Genomic DNA, 12,181 nt, shown 5'->3' with positions numbered 1-12,181 from the left:
CGCTTAGACCAGCTTTTTATGCCAGTAGGAAGGGAAGCAGATGCTTATTGTTAGCGGGGCGACCATGTTTGAAAACACACGTTAACCCGCTATTTTCACCGGGAGAGATATTTAAGGTGGGGTACAGCCGGTGCTAACTTTAGCCTGTCTGCAGGCCACGCATCTGTCAATCAAAAAAATATGATTGACAGATGACCGTTGATATATGATGGGCCAAATTTAGGTGTTCAGGCTGACGTATGACTATTGTGCATGGGAAAACTCGAGATGCAGTTTATTCAATATATTGCCCACCTCTACTTGAAATAAGACAATGCTATAGATTTTCCTATTCTAAATGTAAATTGTTTTGCTTCTCATGTACCTCCTAAATTTAAGAAAAAATTGATTTAATTTAAGAAAAAATGACTTATTTAGATTTCATTTTTTTGTAGTAAAGTTGTTTAAATGTTCCAGGATTCAAAGGACAGGATTATCACAGAGGTTTAAAGGGGAACACCATTTTTTTTACATTGGTCCCTTGATTTTCCGTTATTCCATCATGTTCTACTCACCCATATGAGTTTGGTGTCATTTGGAGCCGTTCTGAAGATATTCCGTTAGGTTATATCCAGTAACGTCTTCCTTTGGGCAACGACTTGAAGGCACAAACTAAACTGTTCATCATTTATTCTTTATGGTACGCCAGCATTCAGAACATGGAGGCCAATCACTGTCCCCCAGACATCCACAGTTAGATTATTTATACTTATATCTTTTAAAAAAGAAGCAGCGCGTGTATGCGTCATCTGTGTGTCGCTGGGATTTGAATTAAAAATGCCACTAAAATTTAAATGTTGTATGTTTGTTCTTACTGTTTCAGTGTTAAAATATATTCAGAACACACTTTTGGCCTAAAAAAAAAAATTCATTTCAATTATTTCTACACAGTTGAAATGTCATTTGTTATTTTCTCTTCAAGCTAAAAATTCACATTACTATTTCAAAGTGATTACATTTTCAATACTTATTTTTCAGTTTAATTTTTCAGTGTTGAAAAAATCTGCATATAAAAAAATTCAATCTTTCAAAATTCAAACTCAATATTTTCAGCCTCCTGAGATTCAACTTGCTCTATTTCACCGTCTTAGATTTGGCGTCTAAATTCAGTGTAAAAAGGGAAGGGTTACTTCAGGTCACAGACATTAGCAACGGATTGTGGCGTCCAACACCCAGCCAATCCCGTCACGTTTTCTTAGTCACGTGACGTGACGTTTGTGGCGCTAATACGGAAGGAAAACCAGCATGACGGAGCCGGTCATGCTAGCTAACGCTAACTGAGTTGAATCTGAGGAGTTTGAATTTTGAAATAGTAATGTGATTTTTTAGCTTGAAGAGAAAATAACAAATGAAATTTCAGCTGTTTAGAAATAATGACAATGAACTTCTTTTTAAGTCAAAAATGTGTTTTGAATATATTTTAACACTGAAACAGTAAGTACAAACATACAACATTTAAATTTCAGTGCCTCATCCAATGAGGCGTCTTCATATATATTGTCTATGGGTGGGACTGCATGAATATTTAAGCCACATCTGGTGGGCAGGTGGTTCTGTTTCACTCTACGGCGTCCCTCAGGGATCAATCCTCGTACCTGGACTCTTTGAACTCTATGTCTTCCAGTAGCATGGCGTCTCCCATCAATTAAATCTTTATGTCAGTAGGGGAAGCTGGTAGCTCCTCTCTGACAGACGTACTCTGACCTCTCATTGACTTTACGGCTTGTTTGGCTTAAAAAAATGGGCATTCTGTTGTTTAAAGCTGCTGAATAATCCAGCCGCCAACTCATGGAAAGCTTTTATCTGTTAAAAAGTTTGGTTCATGCATGTGTTTATTTCCACTGCTCTCCTGCAATGCTTGGCTGAAATCACAAAGTCCTCCATGGTCTTAAGTCGAGAGGAGCCAGTGGAGGTGGCTCAGGGATCTGGTTAGGATGCCTCCTGGACGCCTCCCTGGTGAGGTGTTCTGGGTACGTCCCCCCGGGAGGAGGCCAGAGCATGTGAACGGAGCGGAGTGCCGCGCAATTCCTGCTCCCTGCTCAGGAGGATGTTCGCTCATTCGCTACGCCGCTCAAAGTTCTGCCAGGACGCACCGCTCAAAATCCACACTGTGCTCACTTTTCCTGCTGCTTCGGCGAAATCGCTCCACGCTCGCTCCAATTTTCAGCAGAAGGCCTTTTCTGACATTGTTCCTTCCTGTAATGGCACCAGGGCCCTGGGACACACGGCGTTTGATCTAATGATGTGACCGATACATGTGGATTGTCTTATTTAGATAAGAGGAAGAAGATGGATGGACGGATGGATGGATGGATGGATGGATGGATGGATGGATGGATGGATGGATGGATGGATGGATGGATGGAGGATGGATGGATGGAGGATGGATGGATGGATGATGGATGGATGGATGATGGATGGATGGATGGATGGAGGATGGATGGATGGATGATGGATGGATGGATGATGGATGGATCTTGCTTTAAATCTCTCCTCATCTTCCTCTCTGATCTGTCTGTGGTCTTCCTCTGTCTTTATCATGCAGAAACAGAACGGCTGCTCTGAGACTTTACTGAACTCACAGGTCAGATGAAAATCAGCTGCACTGGCGTCTGAATAACGACGGCAGCCATATTAGTTTTATATTTCTAGGGATTTCTTCTAAATATCAACCATAAATTTTTCCTTTTACTTAACCATCCAGCTTTACTCCTTAGTTTTCACACAAAGATCCTAATAAAGACAGTTTGGAGAAGCTTTAGGGGTTTAAATACTTTCTATGGCCGTGCTTTCCTCTCAGGTAGCTACTACCAAAGCATCCAGAAAGCAGTTTTTATGTAAAATACATCAGAATTTTTAAAGAGTTCTTGATGAAATCTTTCCTCCTGGGTTTGATCGCATCTTTGCAGGATGGAGGAAACAAACGCTGGAAACATGGCGGTCTAATCTGGAACACGCCAACGTGTTGGTAATGAAAAGCAGGTTAGAGGACTTTAGCCGCTGTAACACAGATTACAACAAAATTACTGAATCCGTTGAGGCGCTAATAGCCTACAGGCGTGACCTGTTTGCTTGTTCCCATGGTAACCTCTTGGACTCTGCTGTGAGACGCTTGGTAACGGTGGAGAACAACAAACCACCATGTTCTTCCTCAGAAACTTCCTGCTCTCCTCCATCCATGTTTTTTTTTCTCATGATGACATCATCGGCTTGTTGTTTAAATGATCACTGACCTGCTCCATGCGACCCGCTCACTTCCTGACAGACTCTGATTGGCTGTTCCAGGTACTTCGCCAACGAGCCTTTTGCAGACCTGCATCGGGTGGAGGGGCTCCGAGGAATCTTCATCGCCACGCTCATCAACGGGTCGGTCAGCGAGGACAACATGCGCTCCGTCATCACGTTTGACAAGGGGGGGACATGGGAGCTGCTGCAGGCGCCGGCCGCTGACAGCCTGGGAGGGACCGTGGACTGCCAGGTATGACCGACGCCGACGGCTGATCCTCGCCAAGGTTTTAAAGGGGAAGTTTTTGATCCCCGGAATAAGAAAAAGATCATCTCTAGGTCACAGCAATAACAAGGCTGCAAAAGGAAGTAGTGCATCCTGGGAGTTCTAATAGCCTTTCACGCATTGGTTGGTGTTTTTATGATAACTTTCCTCGTCTCCGTGGATCAAAGGCTCCTTTCTCTGCAGACACTTTTAAGATGTCAATCAATTCAATTCAGTTTATTTCTATAGCTCCAATTCACATCATGTCATCTCAGGTCACTTTCCAGTTCACCAGATCATCCAGTCAGATTGATTCAAAGTTTTCTATCTAAGGAAAACCAGCTGATTGCATCGACTCATTGACTCTTCAGCAATCCCTCACACTAAGCATGCTTGTAGCGACAGTGGAGAGGAAAAACTCACTTTGAACAGGAAGAAACCTCCAGCAGAACCAGGCTCAGTGTGAGCGGCCATCTGCTGAGGCCCACTGGGGTTCAAGGAGACAGAAGCAGACATAGAAAAAGAAGCATAGATACAAAAGGCAACTGTCAACCAGCTCCACAGGCGGCCCCGTCCAGGAAACACACAGCCAGGCAGACGAGCTCCGAGCCAGCTCCCATGTCAGAGGATGAAGAGAGCACATCCAGTTAGTCACAGTCAGAGAAACAGGACTACACTGGAAAACAGGCCAAGCTCCAACATCTAGAAACAAAGGTGTTGATGGCAGCAGCACAGCTGATATTTCTCTCCAGGATGGAGTCACAGCCAAACAGGAACAGACCAGATGAAGCTACTATGAGAAAAAGCAGAGAGAGCAGAACGTTAGAGATTGAACTAACAGATTCTGCAGAGTGGGAGAATAGAGATAGAATGAAGCAGAATGATGAAAAAGGGGTCCCTATGTCCTCCAGCAGTCTAAGCCTATAGCAGCAGAACTATAGAGATAGCTCAGGATAACCTGAGCCATGTAACATAAAATAAAACAGTCTGAAAAAGGGTGTATTGACAGAAGCAAGAATCTTATAATGCCCGCCCTCCAAAGCCAATTTACATCAGTTTACAAAGATATAAGAAAATAAAGATAAAAAGATGGCGACCGTTTATAATACATACCAACATTTTTTTTGCCCTCCGTGATCATCTGAGGGAACCACAGACTATACAGACTTTTTAAAAAGATTAAAAAAATTTATATTCTTTTTTAACATTTTACAAGTATGCTATTGATTTTATTTTCTATATAGTTTTACATTTTGATTTTATTCTTCTTTGATGATTTTACCTGTAGCACTTTGAGATTTTAACTTTAAATAAATGTATTATTATTATTATTTTAGGAAAAATTATTATTCTGCAATAATTTTTTAGGAAAAAGAAAGGAGACAAAAAAAAGGTAACGCACCAAATATCTTACTGCTCTAAATTGCATTCACGTTTCATAATTTTTTTATCGTATTATTCTTAAATATCTTTTTAAAGCTTGTTTATATAAAATCTTTTACTTTCAACCCAAACAAAAGAAAACAATGTTGTTTTACGTTAGTTCTTGCTTTTGGTTTTCTGAACATTTTCTTCCCTCTGAGATCATAAGAACTGACCCTGATCAAAAACAGACCCTGAACATGTACTGGCAACTAATTAGTTTTTAGAACAGTATGAATAGTTTAACAATAGTGAAAGTGGTTCAACTGTGTTTCAAAATTCTCATGTATTTAATTTTTTCCTGTCACATTAAACACAAAGTGCAAACTTGTAAATCAGACAGTTTAAACTTGAGATGTGAACATTAACATTAAATATATAATGCTACCAATTTTTTAGATAACTTTGATCTGGATCCTAAGGATCCTAAGCATCCGACGCACGCCGACGCACACGCCCCTTTTTATTGAGAAATTTCTCCTCACCAAAATAACCCAGTATATTAATTCCCATCATCATTTTTTATCCAGTGGAGATTTGAAATAATAATACCAATGAACTAACTGTTCTACGAGACAGTTTGTTATCGGTACACTTTAATGTACTTTATAGAAAAAGAAAAAAAATAATAGTGGTTATGTTACAACATTAGTGAAAATATATCAATCAATGTTGCACTATTTGTTGTTTTTCGAGTTGGTGGAGTGATTGATGGAAACGATCCTAAACTTAACGTGGAATTAATGAAATCTGTTTTAGCATTTTGCATCTGAGGATTCAACAAATCAATGTTAAAATCTCTGCTTACAAAGCCATTTTTTGTTGTTGTTGTTTATGCCATTAATTTATGCCAGTTATTTTTTCCCTGAACTTTTCAACACAGGATCCTGGTTTTCTGTAAATTAAGCTGATTATTACGTTCTTAGACTTTTCCATCTCAGTTTCCACAGAAACACTCTATACTTATATCAATAGAAAATGACACGTTATTCACCAATTTACCTGTAAGTTTTTGTTTAATATCAGGGGTTGACGTTAAGGATTTTCAGCACTTGCCCTTCGGGCAAGTGGCTTTCACATTTCATTTGCCCAGAAACAATTTTTACTTGCCCAGTATAATGTTTGATAAATATAGTTCCTAATATTCATTTTTGTATATATATCAATGAAAAATGTTTGTTTTTTAATGTTTTTTGTAATTCAGTATTTTTTCAGTTTCCAGGTTCCTGGTGTGTATCTGCATGCGTCAGATAATGAACTCCAGCCTACATTACCGTGTTAACATGCTTTTCAATCCTTCCTGCTCATTCTTTTCAAACTAAATTTTGCTTTAAACTGTTGTGTGCTTGGAAAAATATAAATTGTAATGTTAAAAATCTAAAAAAAAACTTGACAGGTTAAAAACTTAAGATAAATCACAAGACAGAAGTCAATGTCACAAATGAATAACTTTTATTTTGTTTATACAAGATTAATATAATGTGACTTTTCTAGAGAATCATTATCCATAGTTATTTTATTCAGGGTTTCCACAGTCTGACATCATTTCAGAATTCCCTGACTTTTAACTGACTCAGGATTAGTTTTCCCTGACAAAATAAATGCAGCAACAAGACAATAATAATAACATGACAGGTCACCAATCTAACATGTTTAGCTCTATAACATTTAAATGCACATCTCCAATGTCTGAGAGAAAAAAATTAATGAACATTTTTTAATGTATGACCTGCATCACTGTACAGAAGACTGCCGTATGATAGCCATATTTACACTGTGCGCATGGCGAACAATTATGCCAATTTTCCTAATACCTGACCGATCATTTTTAATCTAGGGTTATCTGGGTGGAGGGTGAAATAGGTGGTGGGTGTGTTAGTCCACTCACATTTTTTTGCCTTGTTTTTTAGCCTGCCAAGTCGAAAAAAATGTCTGATTCGCGCCAATTCCCGCGGAAAATCACGCGAGAATGTGTACAAAACAACAAAAATGGCGCCGGCAACGCTTCTGGGTCGTTTTCATCAAATGTCGGTGATTTAAAAGTAATTCTGAGTGAAAAATAATTTTGTTTTGCCATCAGATGGTAATGATGGCAACAATAAAAACTACTTGCCCCGGGAGATCGAGCGATGGTTCACATCGAGCCCTGAATATATAACGCAACACCCCTGCCTTTTTGACTGTTTCTACTTGTAAAGTACATTTTAAATTCGTTGCATTTAAATCATAGAAGATTGTTCTTCATGAAGCCAAGTCTCAGAAATTGCCATTGCAGAAAATGTATTTTTAGTTTGTATCAACCAGTAAATAATCTTAGAGAAATTTGAATTTAAATTTCTACAATTGAAATTGATAACCGGTACTTTATCTTTAGTTATCACACTGCTTTCAAACTGATCTTCAGTATAATATTTGCAATTAATACGTAGTCCAGTGTAAAAATAATTCTGTGGATCAATATCATCTTGCATATCCAGTTAATCCGTCTAATTAAACATTTGGTAATGTCGGCTTTCAGAACATTCATTAAGTCTCTGCTGTTGCTCTCAGTAGTTGAGGATTTTGGTTCATCCAAATTTGTTGCAGGTCTTATTTCTTTGTCATCCGTATATGATGAGTTGTTTTCATCATGTCTTCCTTGTTAATCCTGATGACGTGTTATTTATATACCGTATTTTCACGACTATAAGGCGCATATAAACATCTTTTTTTCTCCTCAAAATGTGCGGTGCGCCCTATGGTGCGGTGCGCCCTATGTGTGTTGTAACTGCGACTTTTGAGACCACCTCATTGAGGAGATGATGAAAGAGTGGCTGAATGTAAGGAGACCAGGTGTTTTTTTTCCACTCATCACCATCGCTGTTAATCTGTAACTCCATGCGTGCCCATCTCACAGCTGATGTGAAAAACATGGGGAAACAAATGAACGCTGTGCTCGCTGTTATTCAACCGCACGACATCGGTGTGAACCGAACGCAGCAGGTGCAGCAGAAGCAGCGAGTTTACATGCAAAGTCAATGGTTGACGAGCGTATAGACGCAGCAAAAGGTCCCGCAGCGCGTTTTGAGCAGCAGGCGCTGCGCGTCGGGAGCGTTTAAGCATCTGACGCACCGCCAACGTGCTGCTGCAGCTCGAGATGGAAAAATTGAAGTTTTGCTGCTGGAAGCGCCGCATCAACCAATCAGAGAAGCTGATCTGGGAGCTGACAGCGAGACAGACACAGCGCTGATGATACACATATAAGAGTGCTGTGATCGCTCCTCTGAAACAGTTTATTGACGCCTAAATTAACTTAGCCTGCCGACAGAATATGTTAGCTTTTATTATCCAGTTTTCAGGTGGATTTTCCCACTTAAAAACATATTAAAACTACTTTATTCCCACTGATCACAGCAAATATAGCTGCAAGGCAGAGAAAGGAACGCCACCGTTTGCGGATGGATTGCAGATGCTTGGACTAACGTGTCTGCTGGCGCTGTTGTTCGAGCTTTCGCAAAAGCCGGCATAATTTTCGAGGAGCCGCCCGGCACGGAAAGTGACTCTGACAGCGAAGAAGGGGAAATTGGCATGTCTGATTTAGTGCAGCTGTTTCATTCAGAAACAGAGGATGATGACTTTGATGGGTTTGATTAATAGTTTGTAATAAATACATGAATAAAGCACAATCATACTCAGTTTTGCCCCCGCTGTATTTTTAAATACGCAGTAGAGGTATTTAAAGGTAGTAGAGGACATGTACCTGTATATAAAAAACACGCCCTATAGTCCGGTGCGCCTTATGTGTGTGTAAATACAGAAATGGCACACATAACTGAGACTGCGCCTTTTAGTACGGTGCACCTTATGGTCGTGAAAATACGGTAGTTCAAGTTCTGTTATATCTTTAACAACAATCACCTTTGCTTGTTCCGGGGTTCCATCCAGCTTTATCAATCTTCTCTCTTCTTAGGATCCTTGCTTGTCTTGCAATTTCAGAATTTCTTTCTGTGAGGTGCTCATTCAGGTTAACATCTATACCCTTCCATTTCTCAGCACCTCCATTTTGAGTTTCCTTCTTGCGAGCCTAATGGTAACATTTGGCTTTTTAGCCAAAATATAGCAAGCAACAATGTCTTCACTATCAGTGATGATGTCTTTGCTGTTAATGAACTTGATTACCTGATCTTCCAATTAGGGCTGGGCGATGTGACGGTTTAAGACCGTGTTACGACCTCCACCTCTGACGATCTGTCGTTATTTAGAGACCATTTTATCAGGATCCACAGAACTGCAGCGCTGCTGTATTTCTGCCACTGACAACATTTAAGAGCAAGAAAAAAAAACCTTCACAGCTAGAATATAATCGGAAGGTTTGACGTTCGTCCGTTAGTTTGAAAATCAGTTACGCCCCCCAAGTTAGTTTCTGTGCTTTCTTTTTTCTTTTACTTTATTAGACCAGTCAAGATTTTAAAGTAATAAAACTGCACTAAGATACAGTTAGAATTTTTATTTATTTTGACTGTAGTAACTTGAAAAATGTAGCTAATTTGTAATAGTTTTACTCAGGAGTTATTGCATTTTTATACTCTTTTGTGTGTTTACAATATAGAAATTTAAAAAATAAGTTTGTTAGCACCACTTTGATTCTCTAATTTTAATAAACTTGTTAATTTATTTCATTTTTCTCTTCTTTGCATGTAATTGAAGTTATGTTAGTCGTATCTAAAAATCGTGATAAAATCGAGATCACAATAATAATCAAAAAATGGTGATATTTTATTTTTGCCATATCGCCCAGCCTTTCTTCCAATGAAGAATCCAGATCTTCCTTCTTGTCACCTGCTGTGGCCCGTACTTCAAGCCCTGAGATCAGGAGATCATCCATCCTTGAATTCTGCTCCAAGTCATCAATTCTTCTTTCCAGCCGTTCAATTTTTTTTGTCCATTTCGTGCATTAAAGCCATCAGTTGTTTGATTTGATCCAAGGCCTCTAGCAGGCTGCTTTGTTGCTGTGATACTGTAGTTATTTCATTTGACATGAAATTCAGAGATTTATTTATGTCCTCCACATCTTGTACCAATTTGTCAGTTTCCATTTATTCACCAAATGTTTTCCTTAGATGGTTTGTAAAGAAAAATAAAAAGTTTGGTAATGGTGTCTGCTTACTACGGAAGAGGATTAGGGCCACTGAAAAAAAACAAAACAAAGTTAACTGATTTTTAAATTTTATTTCAGTTTAACATGGGAAAAAAGTCAGAATTCTGACTTTTTTCTCAGAATTCTGACTTTAATCTCAGAATTCTGTCTTTTTTCTCAGAATTCTGAGATTAATATCAGAATTCTGACTTTAATCTCAGAATTCTGTCTTTTTTCTCAGAATTCTGAGATTAATATCAGAATTCTAACTGAATTCTGACAATAAAAAAAGTCAGAATTCTGAGAAAAAAGTCAGAATTCTGAGATTAAAGTCAGAATTCTGACTTTTTTCCCATACTATACTGAAATAAAATAAAAAACATTTTTTTTTTCCAGTGGCCCTAATCCTCTTCCGTAGCTTACCAACAAGTTGCTCCTTACGCTGAAAAAGTCCAGAAATTTCACCAAATTTAAAAATGTTTTTTGATCCAGTGGCAGCAGTGTCTTGAACAGCTCAAAAACATGTTTAAATAGGGTGGATGTTGAGTGATTTCTTGATATAGTTTGGATTGTTGGAGCTCAGTCGTACCACCACTCCTACATAGGGATGGGGATCGAAACCCGGTTCCATCAAGGACCCGGTTCCACTTTTTTCAAAACCCGAAAATCAATAATGTTTGGGCTTATCGATACCACTATCGAGTCTGGTCGTTTTTTTTTTTCTCCCGGAGGTCCTGTCACATAATTGTGTGTCCCTCGAGTCGCGTCACAGCATTTAAATCTAATCAATCCAATCACTGCAGCATGTCCACCAATGTTTTGGAATGAAATTGTAAGCAAACAGATATTAAAAGTAAAACAAGTGAAGTCTGGCACTTAACTTTGCTCGTGACTCGAGAATGGCTGAACGGAAAAGACTCCTCCTCCTCCTGCGGCTGCCCCCGCACCGCAGTCTGTCCGTCTTAATCATCCACTCAGAGTACCACTGGTAAGCGCGCACACAGACTTTGTAGCTTGTCCGGTCAGTTAAAAATATTAATTGTGAAATCCGTGTTGTAATCGGAAGCATACAAGCTAGTTAGCTTGAAAAATAAATAAAGTTTCAGACGTGCTGCGTGATGATGTGTTCAGATTGGCTCAGTAAAACGACAATTAGGTTATCATGATGCGTTCAAGTGTAACGTAAAGAAAACGGGAAATTTTGTTTTTGGCAAGAAACATGAGTAATACAGTTGTATATTGCTCTATATTTAATTAAACTACTGATGCCAACATTTATTAAAAATTACATTTAATTTAAAATACAATTATTTATTTGTAAATATTTTCCTAATCACTAAAAACATGATGAAAAGTGACAGTAGACAATACATTAACCAACAATTGTGAAAATATATTCTAGTTAGTTTTATGTCATTTCGAAGTGGCCTATTACATTAGCCATGTTTATTGAAGGCTAGAAACGTTTTTGTTATGCTCACTTGTTAAGCAATAGAAGCAATACCAGTTCTGTTTAAAACATATTGTTGCATCGTCTTTCCACCAAATAACAGAAAAGTATCGATAGTGGTATCGATAAAGGCTCGGATCGATAAGGAGTATCGATAAAGGTATCGATATCAATAAATATTAACGATCCCCATCCCTACTCCTACATGGCAGCCATGACTATAAGCTTTATTAAAACAGCTTTCCTTTTTTCCGTCTGATTCCTGTTTTTTTCCCGCAGCTCAGCAAAGGCTGCTCTCTCCACCTGGCCCAGCGCTGGAGCCAGCTGTTCAACATCCAGCTGAGGAGGATGCCCATTTTATCCAAGGACTCTGCACCTGGACTCATCATGGCCACAGGTAGGAGAGCAGCAGTAATCCAGACCACATGAGCTACAGGAGTAGAACCTGCCGCCATATTTGGTCTTTTAGTTCCCAGAGAAGACGTTGGACTCCTCCTGCTGTAGCGTCGTCAGATCGGCTCAGATTTTAACCAACCAGACCCCGTCAGTCACTGCGGCTGTCACTACATCAGCTGAGTCACTAATAATACGTATATTATTAGTAAATATATAAACCTCAGGGCTGTCAAACTATGTTTTTTTAATTGCAGAAGCTTCATAGTTA

General features: G+C 39.0%; 1 protein-coding gene across 3 annotated transcripts in view; it reads left to right on the top strand.

The window, feature by feature from the left end:
- The window catches only part of sorl1 (sortilin-related receptor, L(DLR class) A repeats containing), a 168,941-nt gene that overhangs the window by 70,512 nt on the left and 86,248 nt on the right, over positions 1 to 12,181 (top strand). For all 3 annotated transcript variants that reach the window (XM_038298187.1, XM_038298186.1, XM_038298188.1), the window contains exons 9-10: positions 3,325 to 3,517; positions 11,797 to 11,914. In XM_038298187.1, coding sequence (XP_038154115.1) covers positions 3,325 to 3,517; positions 11,797 to 11,914 — 311 coding nt within the window. The remainder of the gene's footprint in view (positions 1 to 3,324; positions 3,518 to 11,796; positions 11,915 to 12,181) is intronic.

The sequence above is a fragment of the Cyprinodon tularosa genome, unplaced genomic scaffold (assembly GCF_016077235.1).
Source record: "Cyprinodon tularosa strain WSP-4 unplaced genomic scaffold, ASM1607723v1 ctg401, whole genome shotgun sequence".
NCBI classification, from domain to species: Eukaryota; Metazoa; Chordata; class Actinopteri; order Cyprinodontiformes; family Cyprinodontidae; genus Cyprinodon; species Cyprinodon tularosa.
This window is presented reverse-complemented; position numbering and strand designations above follow the sequence as displayed.